Source organism: Pseudorasbora parva, chromosome 20 (assembly GCF_024679245.1).
Source record: "Pseudorasbora parva isolate DD20220531a chromosome 20, ASM2467924v1, whole genome shotgun sequence".
NCBI classification, from domain to species: domain Eukaryota; kingdom Metazoa; phylum Chordata; class Actinopteri; order Cypriniformes; family Gobionidae; genus Pseudorasbora; species Pseudorasbora parva.
In genome coordinates this window covers 28,541,578-28,565,158 of record NC_090191.1, presented here as the reverse complement: position 1 = coordinate 28,565,158, position 23,581 = coordinate 28,541,578, and the positions used below count along the sequence as shown (strand labels likewise).

The following is a 23,581-nucleotide window of genomic DNA, read 5'->3' as shown; positions in this document are numbered from 1 at the left end:
CCATACTGACTTGTGCCATCTGTCTCTCTAGTTTGGAGCGCGGCACGTCCTCGAAGTAGTTGTCGTTACGTCTTCGTCTGGCGTCGGCCTGCATGATGAGATGCTGGACGTCCAGAGAGCCGGCGTTGGGGTAGGCCTGATTTAGAGACGGGGACAGCTGAGGGGGAGTGTGGTTGCCGGTGGGCTCCTGCGGGAGGGCGACAGAGAAATGTTTTTTGGTGGTCAGCAGGGTGGTTAGTGGAGAAACTGCCATGAGATGAATGGGAATGCTAACAGAGAGCTTTCTCCAGGGGCGTTCTCATTCCAGGTCTGGCTGTGCGCCCGTTTTTGGTTGATGTTTGTGTTTGAATTCATTTTTTAGTCATACGACCCACTGTTTCTACATCAGACAGTCCTCGTCCTTTGATTAAGAAGGAATATAAGCTGTGGCCCAAAGGAACTCTGGTTTCTATTGCTCTGAACTGGCTTTTGCATCGATTGGAGTCCTAGAAAAAGAGGCTGAGGAGGCCTTGCTGCGTTTGAGAGCATCTGTCTGATCCAGCCTGGAAGATCAAGTTAAATCCCTGAAGTGGCTCAGACCAGAATGCCACAGGATAAGAGCAAATCATACAGGAAGTGACATTTCTCTATAAACATTTTGAGGAACAGGATAAAAAAAAAAAAAAAACACGAACACAAACATAAAATCCAACATACATTATGGGTGACATTTAGGATGAACGTTCAATTTATTGTTGCTCTGTGACTGAAAACATAACAGACATAGTGTGAGGGGAGTTTGTGATTTCTACTCACCCTTAGAGAGATGGCCCGTGGTGGTTTCTGTGGCGGGTCTTCGTGCAGTCGATCTCCAAGTGATGCGAGTATTCTTTTCCTGTGGCCGATCAAATTAATCTTAAGAACCTGAAAGAGAGACAAAGAAAAGTGACTGCTGTGCATTTAGTCCTCTGTACGTTTGGGGCAAATTCCCTACAGATGTGTCACTCACTTTTTTTTTTTTACTTTAATTTCCTGGTTTATTTAATCTGTCCATGGTATTATGTACAACACATAATAAAATAATTAAAACATCAAATAAATGTAATTTGCTCAATAATAATAATGATAATAAATACATAAATAAAGTTAATGAATGAATAATCAAACAATATTTTCATATACTTTAATAAAAATGTAACTTGCTCCAGTAAATTTCCTTTCTCACTGATGTTACTTAGACCACAGTATATATTGTAGAATCTTAACTAATGTTTGGTGTTCAATGAATTGTGAGAACAATTCTTGCTGACTTGCTAAATCCTCTAAAATAGCCCTGTGCCATAGTTCAATAAAGTCATTATATTTTGCTCAGTATAAACAGTGCCTTCTTTCCATAATTTCTTCAGTGAATTGGGTGTAAAATTACACAGACAGAATGTGCAAATAAATTATGCTGCCTCTTTATGTTCACTTCATGTCTGTTTTATGTAACTAACTAGAACATTTTTTTGTGTTTGTTAACAACAAGACCTCTTGTATTTTTGTCTGGTGTGCATCAGGGGTGTAATAACAGTAAACTACGGTCATTAAAGCACCCTGGTCAATCTAATGAAACCTAATGAAAACACACACACACGCACGCACGCGCACACACACGCACGCACGCACGCACACACACAAACTCCATAGAAGCAATGTTTTTTGTACTGTACAAAGTGTATATTCTATCCCCTACACTAACCCTAGCCCTAAACCAAACTTTCTGCATTTTTAAACTTGCAAAAAAAAAAAAATTCTCTAATACTATATGTACCTCTATTTAGGTCCCCACAATGACATGAGTCCCCATGAGTAAGTGTGCATTCAGGTTAAAATCATCACCAGGATAGAAAAACATGTAAGCTCACAAACAACTATAACTCTTTATTTTGCCAACTGCCCTATTTCTTTCCCGCTCACCAAAAAACACACACACATACATATGACAACCTCGATGTACAGGGAATTACTCCACCCAATTAATGAGCATACATTAAGATCTTTCTGTCTATCATTTGAGCCATTAGTGTAAACCAGGTGGCCTCAAATGCATTTAAAGAAACCCACTTTAGTCACAACACACACTGCGGCTTCCCATTGGCTGCTTCATTTCTGTCCCTATAGCAACAATCTTCTCTAGCTTCATTTATAATGATCGTTATTTTACCCTAGAAAATTGAATCAATGGGAGGATATTTCCTTTCAGCACAAATCATAGTTTTCAAGTTTGACGTGTCCGGGAATTGTTAGTCAGATGACCTGCATTATGCTGATGAAGGAGCAGAGCTCTAATACAAATAATAAAAAAAAAACATAATTTTGACACTAATTTCCACACTTATTTTCAAATTAATTGATTGAATTAATTCAGGCTGAACTGTAGGTTTGACTGACGCTGAAATTTTTATTTATATATATATATATATATATATATATATATATATATATATATATACACACACACACATATATAGAGACAGAGAGAGAGAGAGAGAGAGAGAAAGAGAGAGAGAGAGAGAGAGAGAGAGAGAGAGAGAGAGTTTTACTTTCCAAATGAGCAGTATATCTAGCTCATTTAATATTTTAAAGCAGATCAGCTAGAAACATACAAGATACATTTCCATTATTTATTTTCTTTTTTTATCATTATTTACTTAACACAATATTAAAAAAAATCACCACAATATTAAAAATCACAAACTAATAGCTACAGTATTTATACTGGTCTGAATATGTAATAGATCAGGGGTTTTCAAACCGGAGTCTGGGGGACACTTTCATGGGTAGAACTGGGAAACACCAGGTGTCCTCCAGAAGGTTCTAATGGGTCCCCAGAACATTTTAGATAATAAAAAGACAAAGCAAAAATGTTTAAAGTCGAACATACCGTTTCATTTCTAAATGTATTTTTCTTGCTCACTGGGACAATAAGGCAGTATTCTTAACACAGTACATAAGCTGCTTGCATTAATTTAATCATATTTCCCCATCATATTTGGGGGGTCCTTGGCATCATAAAGTTGGAAAACCCTTGCAATAGACAATTTAACAATATTTCACTGATTCTTTGGAGAGTTATAAAAAGTTATTGAGTATACTGAAATTCTTGATTTATTCTTGTTTAAAGGTGTGTGAATGTATTGTTAGGTTAAATAGGGTTATATATAGATTATATATACAAGGAGAAATGTCTTAAATGATTGCATAATACTTTTTAATGTTAAACAGGTTATTTCATATTTTTTCCTAGTGATATGAATGTTTATGAGCTAATCAAAATAAAAATGAATTAAAACTAAATCCATGAAAGGATTGTAACCCCTAAAGGTTTCTATATATGAAGTGCATGACAGAAGCCTATAAGGTTCCAAATAGAACCTTTTCTTTCAAGTGTGCTTATATACATATTTAGTTCTCAAATATGTACCCGCCCAAGTACCAAATCCACATCTGTCCAATCTAATATAGTAGCATAAACATAAAGTATTCAGTCAAAGAAAGGAAAAACAAATGATTGCAGGCTACACAATTGTTCATACGGGACAGAATACCTCCATCTTCGTGGATGGACCTGCTTACAGGAACCACACATTTTAACGCTCTGTGTTAATGATCCCCTGTGTTTCTCTTCACAGCTTCTCATGTCTAAAATCGATTTGTGTTATGAGGTTTAGTACTGTGGGCACCAGAGGCTCATTAACCCTGTTTAAACCCTCTGGAGATGGCACAAACAAGCCGATGTGAAGCAGCCGGCAGGCGTTCTCCCTCAGGCCCACACGCTGGCCAGATTACAGGTGGTTAGGGCAGCAAAGACTGGAACTGGACTGAAACCCTTCAGGACTACAGCAGGATGTGTGCTCGCTGAAATTAGACAGTCTGCTTGAGATAATTTGCCATTTTGGAAGTTTAAACCACACAAAATGTGATTTCAACGTGCCTGGAGCATTCACATGAGAAATAAAGTGCACCAAAAAACCCACTGCTATGCCTGTCTGAAGTAGTCAGGCTTGTGTTTTTGACGACTGACATAAGGTTTGGTTCACTTTGCACGTTATTCTGGCTAAGAAAAAATCCTGCTCAGTTCTTGGAAGTGCTGGCCAATATAGAGACATGCATAATACATACCTTTTATTACATACTTCAAAACCATTTAACACACACGTTTTAATGTATTTACAGCTCCTATCTCTTTGAATGGGGAAACATCAAATTCTCCAAAACTGTTCCCCGAGCTTACGATTAAATTTCATATTTGAAAATCACCAATGAAATCTGACAACGGTCTCATAAAATGTGTTTCTAAATGCTCAGATCATGACAAACATTTTTTTTGCATGTTTAATAACATGCAAATAATTCTTTATTTTAAAATGATTCGAATGATGACGGTAGCGTCTACATAAGTTTGTACAGACCTTTGTTTGCATGACCCTGGCCAGCATTTGGCCTAGAAAAGCTCCTTGAATGCAATAAATAGCAGCTCTTGTAAACTTCTGCAGTAAAGCCAGCCAATCAGATCAAAGCCTGCAATGTTCGTGCCATTCTTGTAGCCAGTATGCATCAGCGGGTCTTTGAATCCGAGGCACAGGCTACAGATACGCAGAAGTTAATATAAGCTATTTATATTCCCGCACGCATGCCAATGCAGCAGGAAACAGACAAACAAAGGAAGAGAAAACAGGAGGAAATGAACAAAGAGGGTATGCAGAGTGTGTAAGGTTCAGTATTGCCTTACTGCATGACAGTAAAAAGCAGAGGAGATTGAATTTAATTTAAATGCAAATGTGTAGAGCAGGCTGCAGCAGAGATGCAATGTGGCATAGAGGAATACTGTACAAACTGGACAACGGATCACACGAGAGACGCTCGGATGATATGCATAAGCTTCGCATTACACATGCAGCAGGGGTGATAAAGAGAAGCAGCCATGCGTTTTAATCACTGCGACTGCTTGTGAACATAACTGCACCGCCGGGTACAGTATGCTGACTGCAGTCCTGTATTTTAAAGCTACTGAGAGCTGCATCCTAATTTACATACTAACTGTACTACATGTGATTAGGATTCATAGTACACTGAAAATAGGTGCCTAGATAGCTTTTTTGGTAGATTATCATGTATGGCCCAAAATACTGGCCCAAAAGCCCTTGTGTAACGGAAAAGGACTTTGTGACGGTTCTCTTTCAACTTTTTCAGTAGCAGATAGGCTGAATTAACGTTACCTGTCGAGAAGAAAGCAGACAACGTCGGTGTCCTATTTTAAATTATTGCTCCCCATGAGCTCTTTCCATCTGGGAAAGGCCACTCCAATATTCACTATTTTCTTGTTGATTTGCCTGTTGCGTTGCAGTCTTAATTCTTTTTTTCGCTTCCTTGGCGACTCTGATACATATCCTCGAGAATAAGAGTGACATTCGACATGGTGCCATTGAGTGTTAAAAACACCAAAGGCGAAGCTTCAATTTACAGGTATGTCCCTCTTTGGCTAATGTACTTTCAAGATGGAGGGGCAACATGGCGACCGGCATTCAACCCCTTACCCATATGTATTTTCAACAGCATATAATAAACTTATGAGAATACTTTATTACTTGAAAGAAGTATACAAACATTAAAGAGCACATATATTTTTTTATATAATACTGTTACACAGTGTAGCTTTAAATGTATCTAATATTATTTTAAAAAAGCAGTTACCTAATGAACATACTCGGAAAAGCGGAAATGGCGCGGGCGACTGTGTCCCGTCATCATAAAAGTCCTGCTGCTTGCGAGCCGTGTGTTTGCGTAACAATCGCTCCAGCGGCCTTGCTCAGCTCCACAACACTCGGTCCTGCTCTGCTTCATATTACAGTAACGTTAATAATCGCATCCATGAACATGATTTCTGCCCGAGTCCTATCCCGATTCTTTTCCACTGGCTCTGAGGTGAAAACCACACGTCCCAAGATTCTGCGCTCAAACTTGGCGTCATCAAGCTATGCCTTTGTTTTGAATAGGCGCCTTCTAGCGGATGGAAAGTTTACATAGTGTAGCTTTAAAAGAACCGAACTGAAATAAGTAAAAAGTTGTAAAAAGTACTACACTTACAAAACATTTGCATGTTCCTCTCAGACTTTAATTTCCCTATAAATAACTGACTCTTTATATTAAAAACTTTAAAAACAGAGTAGTATGTCTGAATACATTGAATAAAAAAAAAAAAACAGTAGGCGAAAAGTACCTGGATGACCTACTACTGTACTTCAGCAAAGATTCTGAATTGTGCATTAGATGGACACTTTACATTCCCATGAGGCCACAGGACAGGATTTATGAATGGCAGTGAAGCAATGCAGCTGACGGTAGTAGGCCACATGATTTTAACTCATTCAGTCATACTATCCATATTCATACTAAATACAACATACTTTTTAACGGTTGTAGAGTAAATCAAATTCAAATGTAATTCCTACTTAGGCTCTGCAATTTCAGAAGCACACATGTGATTCTGCTATGAAAGAGACCCTGGAACGCATTAGTGTGTAAACTCTGACTGAGAAACACAATTACTTTCAGGACATTGCAGCGCAACTGCCATTACAACAGAACACTGCTGACCTTTCAAATCTGAAATCTTAATTTGCAACAAATGAATGCAGCCAAATTAGTGTGTTTATCTGCCAACCAGTTAGTCCTATGTGACACCTAATCAGGCAGATCCTCATTGCGCATTCATTGGACAAAGAAAATCAGGGAGTGTGTGAAAGATTTGGTGGCTCTGTAAAAAGAGCGCAGCACACACCAGAGAGACCATTGACATTTGTACGCAATAACTGAAGTACTGTTAAAACATTCATCTGTTTCATGTGTAATGGAGTCTTTGCGTTCTCTTCCTTTCTGTGGGTGTAATTGCTGCAGTGTTGGATGTAAAATGACAGTTAATCCCATTAGATTAGAGAAAGTGAGCAGGAAGCAGGTCTGAAGAGGGATTAACCTCTGCGGTCCAGCGGCAAGAGAGTAATCACACCAGACGTGCACACACTTGTGAGTCTAAAACATGTTGACATGGACACAGGGGCTTATACACACACAAACAAACGAACAAACAAACAAACACATAATCTTTTATGCCAGATAAATATGCAGACAACTATAGAGTATTTGAGATGTATACAGTATGTATGTCATTCGGCATCTGATTTTCCCAAAACATTTCTCATTTCCTCAACTAGCTTAAAGGTCCACTGAAATCAAAATTTACGTTTTTTTAGATTTTAGTATGACTGTGTTAGCCTTAAAGTTATGAATAAGATGGTATTTTCCAAAACTATGACAAAATTTGCATTTAGGAGATATCAGCATTCAAAATGTACAGTCTCCCACTTCCGCTAAAACGAATCTCAGATTTTGGTGACATCATCGCAGACTTTCTCGTTAAATCTTCTGTCCCATCAAAATGCGCTCTAGAATCTAAAGCCCGCCCCCTACACTGCTGAAGCTGAAATCGGTCAGTTAACACACATTTACTAATTTCTACATTGTGAAAGGCACATAGCACACTATATATGTGATAGGAAACGATTCAGTGTAAATATGCTTACATTTGAGGCGAATAAAGTCTGTTTTCACGTTAGTTTCACACACCGCGGCAGCGCACACACCCCAACGGCTCTGGTCTAAATTTAGACTACAGACACGAGAGCGCAGCGCGGATCATATGCGCGAGTCCGCGCAGACAACAAACATATCAGACCCATTTGAATTCTGCACAGAATGCTGCATTTCAAAGCGATATGGAGGAGATTATGATGGTAAACAGTGTTGGAGGAAACTGGCTTTACCAAACAGAGAGAGAAGGTCAAACTGTATATTAACGAAACGCTATTGGCTGTTTCAAAAAAGGGGAGGAGCTGCTAACAGCTGAAGCCATTTCAGGGGAAATCACGTCAACACATTGAATAATGCGGCGCGTTTCAAGGCACTTCAGTGGGCCTTTAAAGGGGGGGTGAAATGCTGTTTCATGCATACTGATCTTTTTACACTGTTAAAGACTTGGAATCCCATACTAAACATAGACAAAGTTTCAAAAGTTAAGGTGGACGTTTGATGGGAGTATTTCTTTGTCAAAAATACTACTTCCGGTTAGTCATAAGTTTCGGCAAGTTTTTTGAGATCATGCGTCCCCACTGACGTTAGTGGGGGCGGAATTTCCTTGTATGGGCCTTACGGACAATTCTACCGGAAGCGCGTGAGAGAGAGCGAAGGAGAGAGCGAAAGCAACAGCCTACGCCCATCAACGCGCTGGCTCGTAGGCTGCACTGCACAGGTGATCTGCACAACTAACAATGTCACCCAAAAAGTGCGTTTTTGGTTGCCAGACCAAGACAGTCCTGCACAGATTCCCCCAAAACCCTGCGGTAAGGCAACAGTGGATGGAATTTGCTTTTCCAGATCAGCAACTGAGTTGCGCGAATGTTTATATCTGTTCGCTGCATTTCGTTGCCGACAGTTTTATAAACAAGGCCCAGTTTGACGCCGGATTTTCAAATCGACTATTTCTAAAGGATGGAGCAGTCCCAACGATAAAGGTCCCAACTTTAGAACCGCAGGCGGTAAGTAAGACTGATTCAAATGTGTGTGTTTTTTTGCCTATGCTCATCAAGTAGCCCAAACATGATCACGTATAGTTAATTGATCAATGGAGCATGCGATGTGTAGTGCGTGTACATTTGTTTAGCTGGCCACTATATGTGTAACTTTATGTTTGTGTATTGTAAAAGCACTCCAAACAAAAATACACAAAGAGGGGGGAAATATGTTGAACTAAATAAGCACGCTTCTTCATTCAAATGCGCTACTATTCCGTGTCTTTCTATGTAAACACTAACTAATCCTGCTGTGCAAAACCGGTCCGCTTAATAACGTCTACACAAACCACGCGTAAACACACGTGCACAACTGCACTTCCCACATGTACACCTTCAAAGACAAAAATACGACGATATAATTCAAGTATAAATATGTAAATAACACAAGTCGCTAAGCATATTATATAGTTAGTGTATAACTTGTACCACATACAGACGTCCTGCTCTAGTCGTTTTTGCTGCTGCTCCTGTTCAACTGCAGCCTCTGGGTCTGATTCCGGATCATAGATGTATGGCTGTATCTGATTAAAAGCCATATTTTTATTTTGAATAAAGTTTTTTTTCCGCTGTTAGGGATGACGCACTCGACTCAACACAATAGCAGCGCGCTGCTGCACACGTCATTATTTAGCTCCGCTCACACGACACGCCCCCACCCGCTCGGCTTTTTTCGGAAAGACTCGGAACAGCGCATCTTTCTTATATAATTATAAAAAAAATAAAGACTTTTCGGAGATATGCAGGATGCAATGCTACTCTATAGGTACTCAAGATTGACATGACACTGACTGAAACTGAGTGTTTCACCCCCCCTTTAAATTTGCTTTTTTGTTTTTTAGAAATATCCGTTGTAATTTTAGTTTAAGTTGTTTAGCAGTTTTGTTGTGCTTTTGTCATTTATTAGTTATTTCCATTTAGATTTATTTTATATTTTTTGCAGTTTTAGTACTTTCTAGGGGTGACCCCGAATAGTCGAAGATTCGATGCATCGATATGCAGAGCCGGATTCGACCACCAATCTCACAGTCAAATCTTCACGCCGGGTGTTATGATCGCGTCGCACCAGATGCGCAATGCCTTTAAAATTTGAACATGTTTTCAATGAGTATATGCACACCGGCGGCAGCATTCGCCTGTCCGCAGCGACTCAGGAAGTTGTTTAAAATCCTGCTGCGCCATTTCAAGGTTTTAGATTACATTTACATTATATTTCCCTCAAATCGTCAATGTACATACTGATTTCACCCTGTGCTAAAAGATACACCCATGGTGCAGCTCTTCTATCAAAAGTCGATTCAAAATTGAGCTTGTGCATATATATAATGTGCACTTCCGGTGTGAGATAGCTGAGGCGCGGCGCTGAGCTTCGCATCCGGTGTGCGACCCCCTTTAGGCACAATCGGCTTAAGAACGTGCATGTAAACACACTCAAAGCGTTCTTTTCCTCTCATATATTTGTGTGATGTTCTGCATTTCAAATGCGGCTTTAAAATGGTATGAGAAAACGTTTTACGAATGTTTATCCACCACATTACCTTTTGTTTAAACCAAAATAAGAAAGCCATTGTCAGTTCGTCTGTCACCTCTAGAATTATTTTACTTTTTGGCTGGCGTTAACTAGGTCAGGGACCACCCGGATGAAAAACACATATTAAAATAGCCTAAGTTTGCTCATCTAAAGCAGTTCTACCAGCCAGGTCAGGCAGGACCGAGAGATGGTTTGAAAGAGGTTTTGGACACTTTTCAGTAGATCAGGTCAGAAGACCAACTGGTCACCCAGATAAACCTACTAGGCACCAGCTTGGCCAGGCTGGAAGACCATCTTAAACTAACTAAACCCAGCTTAAACAAGGTAAGACCTACAAATCAGCTTAGAATTTTAATTTCCAGCAGGGTAAAGAAAGTGAATATCAAAATAGGTGTTTAGGCATAGTTTTACAATACCAAAAGCCTTTCTAAAACCATGAAATCCCTAAAAAAACAGTCATTTAATACTGGTTGATAGTCCCAAAAATATGCTTTTTTTGTTCTCTGAAAATACTGCAGATAACACTGCTTAGAAATGCAATAAAAGTAAATAATTACTTTTTTTAACCACTACAATTGGTTTATTCGAGATGCTCTCAACAGAACTTGGCCGAGGTCACAAAGCTTCTTGCAAAAAGTGGGTTCCATTTCCATAAATAATGTCCACATATCTCAATCAATTTCTGATGGATCCAATCAAGTCCCACCTTACAACGATATTGCTGACCATCCAAATTCACTAGGAAATACGTCATATGGGTAATATGACCTGCAAATGCCGTTTGAAGACTGCAAAGCGAAAGGTTAAAATTCCATATGTAAAATGTCTCTATAAAGATCAAGCTCTTCTTTAAAGGTCAGAGCAGGCCAAAGCAATACTCTACAGCCACATAACTCTCTATGATCTCATGCTTGAGGCACCAGCAGACATAAGTAATAGAGCTCAGAATGAGTTGTGGTATGGATGAGCAGTTCCTCCTAATTGCGGGAGCAGAGGCGCAGAGGCCTGTCTGGTGGGGAAGAGGATGTGAATACAGTACTGTTTGTGCTTACAGCAGCATTCGTGCATTGGATTTTAATGAACTGGGAAACACAAAAAGTCGCCCCCCCCCCCCCCCCCCCCCCAAAGTCCCCATTTATTAACCTGCTCTCTCAGTTTTCCACCTCCATGCCACAATCCAACGCTCCGCAACCCAGCAATCATCTTGCCAGTAACAAAGATCACCATCTGACTAGTTGATTATTTATTTTTCCACTATTTTTTAATATTTTTTAGCATAACTGCTTTTAGAGACAAGTTGTGTTTAGAGACAACCTCTGAGAAGGTTTTTGTATGCTGACATGCTACAGTGTATTCACAACCAATACTAACCACAACCTTTAAGAAGGAAAAATTTAAAGACAGTTTATCTCTGAGAGGGATTTAGCATGCTAACTGCTAATGTAAGCATTTTTAAGACTGTGAACTGCATGCTTTTGGTGGGGAAAAATCACAGGTGAGAACTTACCAATGTTATTTTTAAAATATGACTATGGCTACATACAATTTTATTCTGTTCCTTTCTTCCTTAACCCCTTTATGAACAAAGATCACTGACAGCCCCAAATTGTAGTTGTTCAACATTCACTGCATGTTAAAACATCTGTTTTACGACAAAACTAGGTTGCAGTGACATTCATTGCTTAATTTATGTCAGGAGTGCAAAATAATCAATCTGTATTTTTTTAATATTTTGAACAGAATAATTCAGTTCATTCATATTCTCTCACATCTGCTCAGGTTTATTTGTGTTCACATAGATGCATTTGACAGCGTCTGTTAGGGCTCTCAAAAATGTGCATATTTGGAGAAATATTGATTCATTCTCACGTTTGCAAAATATTCAGTCCTACAGAATATAATTTATATTAATTTCCTACTGAATTATGCAGCCTGAATAGCTGGAAGAGTGCTTTGTTGCTCCTGTTCCCAGTTTGCGTCAGTTATGACTCAGAGCGCTCATTCGATCTGGAGATGTCAATCATCTTACGTGACCATAATTCCTGTCTTTCTAGATGACGCTGTCCTGAACACTTTCTTACTCTGAGCTCCATGATCAACAAACCCAAAGAATGATTACGATAGTATATGGATTGTGTGTGATTTTCATGCGATTTGTTGTATTTTCATATCAATAATTGATGTTTACATTATAAATGCTAAGCGGTGTAACGATTAACTGCATATAAAAGGCTAACATAACATTTCAACAGTATTATATGACTAAAATCCACATTAGATTGTGATCGGAAGTTAAAACAAACATTTAAGGGTGGTTTAAAGTGAGTTCTGAGTTAAAGTGTAAAATTAATCTTTTAAATTGTGTTATGTAGCTTGATGATGATTGTAGCTCTAATGCACCTGTACATTTTCATAAACTCATTTGTTAAAAGAATTCACATAAGGTCTCAAGAATTTTTCAGATAATAAGGGGATTAATGCATAGTGGGATCAAAGTGGTGTAGATGGGCAAGCCATGTAATGCCAGAATAATGACTGAAGAATAATGAAGATTAGGTCTCTTTCACGGCAGAGGTTTGAAAGGTTTGTCGAGTGAGAACAAAAGAAACATGAATGGGAATGTTCTCCTCGCCAGACATTAGAGTGCAAATGGGTGTTTATAGGGCAATAAAATATTTTATTAGCATCTTATCAGCCTTCTCTAAAACCATGACATGGTCTTATTAAAGTGTTTCATAAAATTCATAATTTAGAGATTTTAAATGAAGCATGAGCAGGCATGTGGCATCAGCTTCAATGTTTCTAGTTTCAACGATACAAGCTACAAGTTTATGTTTTAAGTTATATATCTCCATGTTAATAACAGTCTTGAACTGTAAACTCTCAAGTGTCAGCTTTCTCTCAAATATATGATGGTTATATGTCTATTCAGAATGACTTATGAGCAGCAGCCGTTTTGTTTTGGGTATGTAATGTATGCCCCACTTGCCAAAATGGGGAGTGTGGGGCAAGGGGTTAAGAACGACTTGTCGACTAATCGTTCAAATAACCCACAAAAGTAGTTTTTCACATTGCTACCACCGCTATTTCTTCCATTTTCTTTCTCTCTTTGATGGACAACATGGGAAGCACATTGATTGGCTAATGAGCTGTAAAGCGCACATGATTGGTTGAGTGACCTTTAAGCCCACGAGAACCAGCCGTGAGCACTTTGCTTTCTTCTGCTTGACGTCACCCTTCCATCTCAATCTCTCTCAGTACCTTAATATTTTTTCTTATGGCATAAAATCTTTCCCTTGAAATGCAAAATACCATGTGGCATGTCTGCCTTGCTACAGCGGACTGAATGTAGACAGCCAATCACAGCAGACATAACAGGTTTTTATTGCCAGGATTACTAGCCAACACAACCCACACAGTGAACGTAATGAGGTCTAGTGTACGTGTGTGTACAATGTGTCCACAAATCTTCCTGATCTCCTGGGTTCTGGGGCTACTTTAGCGGTCTACACGGATTTGCTTGGAACAGCACTTATTTGCTCGTTTTTCCATCACTAGCATTGGCGGTTTTCACGCCACTGAAGGGAAGGACGTTGCTTACGCTAATGCTTCTTGGTGTCCAGCCACAACTAGCCTCCTCAGGAGCCAAATCCAGTACCAACCATTGCAGGTATGATTCAAACAAGCCCAAGGCCACCATCGCCACGGCAACTCGCCGTTATCCGTCTCAGATCCATTTATAACCAGCGCCTCCCAACCAGGGGACAACTGGAAAGGAACCAGAGCCCGCCAGTTACCTAGCAACTATGGAGCGAGTGCTGGTGCTATGCGTAAAAATCCAGCAGGCCTCTGAGGCAACGTAAAGGATATACAGCAGAGCGCCGGACCAATGCTGCGAGGTTCGACTGTGATGAGCCAATGAGGGGACTTGTCACATTTCAGCCTTCACCAATGATAATAAGGAAATGCAGCAGTGTGAATCCTGCTCTATGCAGGGATCAGAAGGAATCAAAAGAAAAAGTCAGCCTCCAACACAAAGACGAGGAGAAAAAAAAGACGTCATGACAGTTTCTCTCATTTCTCTCTCACTTTCTACACGCATTCTCACTCCTTCTCTCACACACTCCTACTCATTCTAGCACACAAACCCACAGACGTGCCAGACCAAGAATAAAACTGTGGAACATGCAGAAAAACCAAGCAGTACAGAACATTAGTGGGAACAATGTGATTTTACTTAATAGTAAAGACGTGCAAAATTGCATGATGTCAAAAATGACTAGTTGGTGGGTGGCTTGAACAACTAGTCGACTAATCGGCCTTCAGGAAACAAATATGCTGACCAGATCAGATACGTTTCTTACATAAGGCACATTCTTGTGTTAAAAGAAAATGGTTTTAGGGGTTAATTCTTTAGGGGGAATGAGTTTGTAAAAAGACAACTTTTCTTGAAGCCGTCTACCTTAGCCTGATGCTCAAAAGGCATTTATATTTATACATTTTATATTTATATTTTTTCAAAAATATACACCCACTACAAATTTGTGGTTACATTTTTACTGTATTTTTTATCAAATAAATGCTCAACAGGACGGCATTTATTTGATAAAAATCAAAATATTCAAAAATACAGTCAAAAGAGTAATATTGTGAAATATTATTATAACTAAAATAACCACTTTTTATGTATTTTAAAATGTAATTTACTTCTGCGATGGCAAAGCAGCATCCTTACGCAAGTCTTCAGTATCACATGATCCTTTAGAAAACATTCTAATATGCTGATTTGGTGGCCTGACAAGCCAGACCCACATCAAGATGTTTGGTCTGGGAACTCACCATTGGCAGGGCTCAATCCGAGGGGCATGATAAACGGTTGTTTTTCAAATTCCCTCTGCACGCAATTGGATAACGCTACAACCAACCAGAGCAATATGAAGCGGAGCTAGTTGATAGATTAAACTTTCGCCGTATCCGGTCTACAAAACTCCGAACTCCGAAGACTTCCCTTCTTAAGAATGACTTGAGTGCCGTTCTTTGTTCTTTTCTCAAAGAAAAGCTTAACTCCAAGTCTTCCAGAGTCACGGTCAAAGCCGATTCTAAAGACCGTCGTTCGCCAGTTTCTGTGTTTACTAGTAGGATGCAACTCTGCCGTCATTATGTTAAGCCCGCCCATCGACTCTATACACGTTATGATTGGCCTGACCAGAGTTTGGTTTTTCCAGCTCACAAGTCTTTGGAAAGTTGCTAGACGCTAGCCGCTAGGGTGCATCTAGATTTCTAAGCTATTTATTTGGTGCTCAAGAAATATTTCTTTGATGAATGGAAAGCTAAAAAATAGAATAAAAAAAAAACTGAATCTTTAGGAACAATATAAATGTCTTTACGACCTCTTTTGATCAATTTAATGCATCCTTGCTGAATAAAAGTTTTTATTTTTTTAACTTTTGAAAGTTACTGTAAATACATTTGATATATTTTTGGGACAACCATGATGACCAATCTGTACTAAATAGGCCACTAGACCATTTCCACATAAATGACTAAGAAATGCAATGCTCTAATCCAATATAAATCAAATCAGTAAAGCAATCACGCAACACATAGTACATCAAATCCGTTCCAAATTAATCTCATAAAGTGATCATCTAAAACAGGCTTGCTTGTGGTGTTAAGAATCTAGTTTTAGTCTGCGCTCGCCGCTGTCGACAGCGACATAAGGACCAACAGCAGGCAGATCAACAGCATTAGACCGACAGCCCTGTCACATCCTGCACAGCACCAGGCCACTGATTGGATCCAAGCTTCAAAACACCACAGGATAAACCAGCAGAGGGCCCGGAAGTGTCCTCGCATGACGCCTGCACCCTACACGGATTGATAGATCTTACTTTTATATAAGCGGAAACTCTTAACTGGACAAATTCTTATTTTTAAGTGGCTCAAAAAAGTCAGACGTGACTAGTGTAGCCTGTTAACGTGGTGTAAAATCACTAGCTAAGACGGCAGGAGGAGATTTACGCTTAACTGACTGATGTCAGGTCTGATATGCCTTGAGTGATGATGGATCAGATCTGTGCAGACGCTGCAGTCAAGTACTACATGTGTAAAACATTCCTTCAAAGCCAACATGAAGCGGCATTCATAACCCATTTTATTTCTGCAACATGGGACGTTTCTGAGTAAGATGGGACTTCAAGTTGACATCCGCTAAAGAGAAATATAAACACTAAAAGCTACCTCTAGGAGAACTTGGACTGTCCAGAGATGATGATTCTGGGAAGTAGCTTGGTGTTTGATCTATTTATTTTAAGAAGGACTGTGTGTTCTTTCTCCTAAACTGCAGATTTGAGCCTTCAAATTCAACAAAAATCTGTGGAATGCTTTAAGACAGTGAAATATCTTGCTCTGTGGCTGGACAGGGCTGGAGCCATGCTGAATAATTGATCAAAAGATAAATGCTATATAGGCTGATGTGAGTGAGCACACAAACACACACGAAAATTTTTCGCAAGGAATATAAGCTCTGTTCTTCAAACTGGATGCGAAAAGCATTAAACAAACTTTTCCCCTCCTTTATTTTGACATCAAGTCGCAGGACAGTAGATAATAAAGGGCTTGGGACTGCACATGTTCTTTTGAGTCCTTTAGCCAGCCAGCTCAAATTATGATGTCAATGTAATTTATATGCAGTTATGATTGGCTAAAAAACAAACAAAACAAAAAAAACATAAAAAATTATCAAAGATGGCAGACTTCAAATCATATACGCCAATCAATCACCTGGTATGTGAGTAACTTGGTTTATAATAAAACCATCAGTTGTAGCTAGTGTAAAATGACCAAGTTAAAGTGTACATTTTACCTGAACGCATCATTTTCAGTCTACACTGCAGTGCTGTACCTTCAGACTCATTAATGCTAATAAGGTGTGTGAAACTAGAGCATCCCAGAACAACTTCCTCCATTCCTTTGACAGGAAAAAACCATCTGGAACTGTAGTGAACTACATAAAAACCCCACCCCGGTAAAAAACCTACCTCCAAAAAATTCCAAAAACCTAGCCTCTGGCAAAGTTAAAAGGAAAGAAAAGGTCTGTGAGAACATTTTGGCACACCCTTAGAGACTTCAAAGCTTATTGGCAGCTTTATTTTTGTAATGAGGAAGCTTACACCTCAAGCCCCATCCACATGTGGATGGCGTAGCTGTGAGATTACGTTTAATACACCAGGGCTGATCCATAGCACAGCGGGTCCCACTTTCATTATGCAACACCGCCTCACTGCTGTTCTGTTCTGATCCTTCGTGACTCTTTCACTGCTGACTGCAGAACTGAACTAATGCAACCTAAAGGAGACGTCCGCCTGCCTTTTCATCCCATAGTAAACCTCACAGCTCTGCCATCTAAAGATTACGTGGGCCATGAGGAAAGAAAAGGTCTGTGAGAACATTTTGGCACACCCTTAGAGACTTCAAAGCTTATTGGCAGCTTTATTTTTGTAATGAGGAAGCTTACACCTCAAGCCCCATCCACATGTGGATGGCGTAGCTGTGAGATTACGTTTAATACACCAGGGCTGATCCATAGCACAGCGGGTCCCACTTTCATTATGCAACACCGCCTCACTGCTGTTCTGTTCTGATCCTTCGTGACTCTTTCACTGCTGACTGCAGAACTGAACTAATGCAACCTAAAGGAGACGTCCGCCTGCCTTTTCATCCCATAGTAAACCTCACAGCTCTGCCATCTAAAGATTACGTGGGCCATGAGGTTAACGCTTCGGCTTTAGAAAGTCCAGGAGGCAAGTGTAAACACGCACACAACAATGAAGGAATGTACATGGGTAGTTGAGGCATTCTGTGTTATATTACAGAATGATATAAATATACAACATATAGTGTATGTTGTGTATGTATATTTATACTTATATATATTTATACACTTGTGTATGTATAATGTACAAGTGTATAAATATACAACATGTACATTATACACTGTAAAAAAATATTTAAAAAGTAAGTTACCTGGTTGCGTAAATTTTTTGAGTTCAATGAAATTAAAAATTTGAGTTAATACAATGATCTTTTTGAGAATTGACTCTCAAAAGTCACTCTTTATTCAAATAAAAAGATTATTGTAATATGCTTGTAAACGTATAGCGTAATTGTGTTTTATTTGTAATAATGCAGTGAAAGTTACATGATTTATCACAAAAATTATTTATGTGGTTCAGATACAAAAATATTTGAGTTTCTATTTATTAAACCAATTTCCTTCATTGTATTAACTCAAATTTTCAATTTCAATGAACTCAACATTAAGGCAACCAGGTTACTTACTTTTTTAAGTTAAACCAACAATATCTTTTTACAGTGTGCAGAACTATATAAATTCATAAAATGAAATGTTTCAGATAAATAAAAAATATGATACAACATTTACAAAATTGACTAAATAATACAAAATGTACTAAATAAAATAAATTTATAAAATCATTAAAAACATAATTTACAGTTTAAAAAAAAAGGTATATTTGTTGTGATTTTTGAAAAAGATTATTTAACAGCCTTATTAAAATATTAGTCTTTTATAAAGATTAACTTTAAGTGAATATTAGATGACAGCAAAATAAATCTTAATATAAAAAGTAGGGGAATGAGCAGCATTCACTATTACAGTATCAGTTGATTAAAAAAATAATTAAAAAATCTGATTTTGTCCGATAACCGATATGGTACCGATATATTGTACAAAAAAATAAATCCTTGACTATTTTAAAAGTTTATGGTTACATTTCATGTAGCTCAATTAATATGAGCTAATAAAGCTGCATGCATGATAAATCTAAAACAATTCTCCTGGGAAATTGATATGTCCTGCGCCATGACATGCAATACTCTGTCTAAAACTATTTTAAATGTCAACTAGCCACATACACAGACTCAAACTAAGGCATTCACCGCTGCATGAGAACACACGCACTTCATATACTGTAAACCGAACAGCGTATAAATCAAGTATGAAGCGTAAAATCACCAAAGTAATAAAGAAACCACAGTAGCTGGGGATGACAAATCACTCACTGACATATAAACCAAAACGGCAAATGTTTAGCAATAAAAGCAGGTGAAAATGCAAGAAAACAGTGGCTGGTGCTGCTTCGAGAGGAGAACAAAAGCTTTAACAGTGCATTAATCTAAAAAAAACAACTAGAGGCAGCACAATCCCTTATAATCCACCTTCTGCTTCACTCTTTCTCCAGTGCCAGTGACTTACCCAGAGTTTCACAGCTCATTCGTGCAGTCAAGTCCCCCGTTCCCAAACATCCAAGAGCCCTTGCGAGTGTCCTGACCTGCCTTGCCAAGCTGCCTCAACTCTCTCGCTCTCTTATAAAGAGCTGTGATGCATCACCTCAAAGCTCATGTGAACATGCATATTAGTGTGGCGGCAGGTTTTTTCAGTCTTTCTTCTCCAGTCTCCTCACGCTATCAAACCGCAGAGGTTTGTACTCCAGCAACAGCGATCTCTGTCTGAACACGTCACCCTTTTCTCCTCCTTCTGCCTTCTCTTGCTCCTCATTCACGCTCTCCGCCTGTTACTATGGATACCCTGCTCCCATCCAGCGAGAAGCCGCTGCGTTCGCGTGCCGTAGCGAGAGTGCAGCGCAGGTGACCGTTTCCTCGACTCGTGAAGCAGTGTGAGACGGGAGACTGAACGTCCTTAACTCACTCTCTGCTTTCTCCGCCTCACTCTCCCGTATGTTTCCCCTCCCTCTCTCTTTCTCTCTCTCTCTCTCTCTCTCTCTCTCTCTCTCTCTCTCTCTCTCTCTCTCTCTCTCTCTCTCTCTCTCTCTCTCTCTCCGAAGCTTCATTGTTTAACGGGAGTCCCAGCGCTCGCTACCGCACACTGCAGTAAGATTGCGATACATTCATCATGGTCTCATTTGTTCTCATCAGCTTAAGTCTGGTTGCCAACATTTCAGAGTTGGCTGTTGGGAAACAAGACTGTCATGTTCACACTGATACACAAACACCAACAGGATTAACACATTGAGCCAATGAAACCCAACAAGCGTTGAAGTTGCTGTTTGTCGGGGCAGCCTAAAATGGCCTTAATCCAACAGGCTTGTGGGCTGTCCTGATCCTTAAGGCTAGAACACAATCACTGACATGACAATTATGGCTCCCGACATTCGCAATGCGTGAGGGATATACGTACATACGTTATACTTTATAAAGACACCTGACGGAAATAGATTTCTGCAGCAGTGCTCTTGACTTGCCTCACAAGCACAAAAAGCTTGATATATCTGTACCATATTGGTTAGCAGTCAATATGAGAGCTTTTTTGTTATTGTTTATTATTATTAATTATTTATTTTATGCAAGCGAAAACTCTTAACTGCTTAAATTATTAACCGATAATAAAAACATAATAGTGCATGCCAACTTCCATTATTTGTTTTTCATTTAGATCACCTGTGAATCAGCTAATGCTCACTTAAAGCTAACATTTAAAAACACTAGTAATTTGGTAACACTGATGAATGTAATCTTTAGCAAATTTTAAAGAAATATGTATTTTTCATACTGTAGATTATACTGTTGTGATGCTGAAATTGAGAAATAGATTCAATTTCAGCATCACAACATTATAATTTGAAAAAATTATTTTTTTTGTAGCAAATTTTAAAGAAATATACATTCTTTATACAGTAAATTATTCAGCATGCTTAAGGCTCATTTATTATATACAGTAATTATTTTCATGTTATGGCCAGTAACCAATCAATTCTATACTGTTTTGTTTAAAACAATTACATATAAATATATATAAAACACTAGAAATTGAATCATACATATTTACAAAACTGTATCGAATTTATTGGTTATTGGCCATAACTTGAAAATAATTACATGATAAATAAGCCTTAAGCGTGCTGAATTTTTAGTCAAGCCATTGAATGTGTGAAAATAATTTAAAGTATGTTTTTGTTTCTTTTCCCACAGACTGTGAGCGTGTACGCACAATGACTGACAAATACTGTTCAAAAGATTGTAATCAGTAATATTTTTAAAAGATTTTAATACTTTATATGCATTGAATTGATCAAAAGTCACAGTAAAGATGTTTGAGACTTAAAATTTCAAATATATGCTGGTGTTTAGTACCTTTTATTCATCAAAGAAGCAGGCTTGTCATAAGCAGCACAGCTGTTTTCAGCATTTATAATAATCAGAAATGTTTCTTGAAGAAAATTTCTGAAGAATTAAGTCACACTTAAGACTGGACTGGAGTACTGCTGGAAATGCAGCTTTCTGCTGTATTTCTGATCAAATAAATGTAGACTTAGTGAGCATAAGACATCTTTCAAAAGCATAAAAAAATCGTACCGACTTTTGAACACAGTGTAAGGCATAATGTAAAGTCACCCGGTTGTTACACCCAAATAGTTTTGTGCCTGTTATGATACAAAATAGACAACATTATAACCCTTATTATATATTTGACAATAAATATTAGTAGCGCTTTATTTTACAGTCCTGTTCCCCATGTATACACTATGGACTTATTATAGTAATTACAATAACTGGGTACAAATTCTGAACCTACTCCTAAACCTAACCTTATCCAATGTAGTTATCTTATATTAATCAGTACTTTCTTAGGTAAGTACACTGTAAGTACGTACTATAAAATAAAGTGCAACCGAAATATTGTATAAAAATTTAAATTACCATTTTGACAGCAGACTGACACAAAACCAGGCCAGCTATATTTAGAGAGAAAAAAAAGTTCAGTTATACAGCTCACCGATTGTTATACAATAATATTTGACTGCTGAAAGACCAATCAGAATCCAGTATTCCACTGAGCCATGTAATAAATACATTTTACTGTTTGAAACCCAAGCCTCGTCTATGAACGTCATGCTTAATCTATTTTTATGAGGGCGCTTGGTGACCGTCCTTAAGAAACAGCCCTCTCACGGGCGGCTGCGGCGCGAGGGGCAACGGGATCATCTTGATGCCCATCAGCAGGATCTGTACTAGGGCAATAGTCTCAGCTCACCCCCACCCTGAGAACAACATCGCATGGTCATGTGCCAGAAATGTGTGTCAGTATGCGTCAATTCAACACATGAACCCACAGGCCTACCCACCCACACTCATACATATACAGCACACACACACTTGCATATACAGAACAGCCCTCAATGTGTCTTTTGGTATTAAAGCAAATGTTTTGTCATCGTTAAGGTGTGAGGGAGTGTAATACGGATGCCAAAATTTAAGAACAGATAGACAGAAAAAAAGGAGAGACTTTGTGTGTGTGTGTGTGTGTGTGTGTGTGTGTGATGGGCCTGCTGTGTTAACGAAGGCAGTAGCCATCTGCTAGTGTAAGAAAAGACAATTTGCAATCTGTGCATTTGGAGAGGTGACAGGAAGTAATGAAAACAGGAATGCAACACAAAGGACATGGAAACTCATTATAACACACATGTACACACACAGTCTGTGAATCGTAAGTGTTGGACCACGCACACTTAAAGGATACATGCCCTTACACACTTACTCACACACAAACACGTCAGTTTTGAATCATCCGTACTTCACGCAAGCTGTCTCTATGGTAACTACCGCTAGCAGTCATGGCAACCGGGTAACAGTTGTCAAAAAAACGAGCTAAACTATTATTACGAGCTAAATGACTTCTGACCGCCTACCAACACGACCCAAGCACGGCTAACATTAACCAGAAAACCAGCGGTTGCCGGGAAACACAACTTGGCACAACATGTGACACGAAAGACCAAGTGCTATTTAAATACATTATACACGATGGTAACAATCGGAACTGTGTTAAAAATACATACCGCACAAGTTGTAAAACGTCATATAAAGCATTTTAAACATTTCTGTCCTGTACCCAAAACCATTTGTGTAAACTGACCTTATTTACCTTCCAACAGAAAACTACCACAGTGATACGAGTGTCCTTTAAAAAGCCACAGGCTTGCGGCCGCCCGTCCATAGGTGTCCAAATACTCCATTTGGTTCAAACAATTCCAGGCTGTTTTGGATGGATTTGGTTTGGGGATTAAGATCATGATGTCTGAACTACAACTAAGAGATGATATAAATCAATAATTATAATAAAAAATTACTATATATATATATATATATATATATATATATATATATATATATATATATCCCTTTACAGTGATGGTCACAACATAGAGAGAGAGAGAGAGAGAGAGAGAGAGAGAGAGAGAGAGAGAGAGAGAGAGAGAGAGAGAGAGAGAGAGAGAGAGAGAGAGAGAGAGAGAGAGAGAGAGAGAGAGAGAGAGAGAGAGAGAGAGAGAGAGAGAGAGAAATCATAGAGCTTCTGGGAATGCAG

The 23,581-nt window shown here is 38.7% G+C and overlaps 1 protein-coding gene across 8 annotated transcripts in view; it reads right to left on the bottom strand.

Annotated features, from left to right (window-relative positions):
• Nucleotides 1-23,581, bottom strand: part of anks1b (ankyrin repeat and sterile alpha motif domain containing 1B) — a 209,080-nt gene that overhangs the window by 18,215 nt on the left and 167,284 nt on the right. For 5 of the 8 annotated variants that reach the window (XM_067427659.1, XM_067427652.1, XM_067427651.1 and 2 more), the window contains 2 exons: nt 796-903; nt 2-187 (listed from right to left, as the gene is read on the bottom strand). In XM_067427659.1, the coding sequence (XP_067283760.1) occupies nt 2-187; nt 796-903 (294 nt within the window). Of the gene's footprint in view, nt 1; nt 188-795; nt 904-19,453; nt 19,915-23,581 lie in introns of those variants that run through there. The other 3 variants (XM_067427658.1, XM_067427653.1, XM_067427655.1) reach the window with 3 other exon arrangements.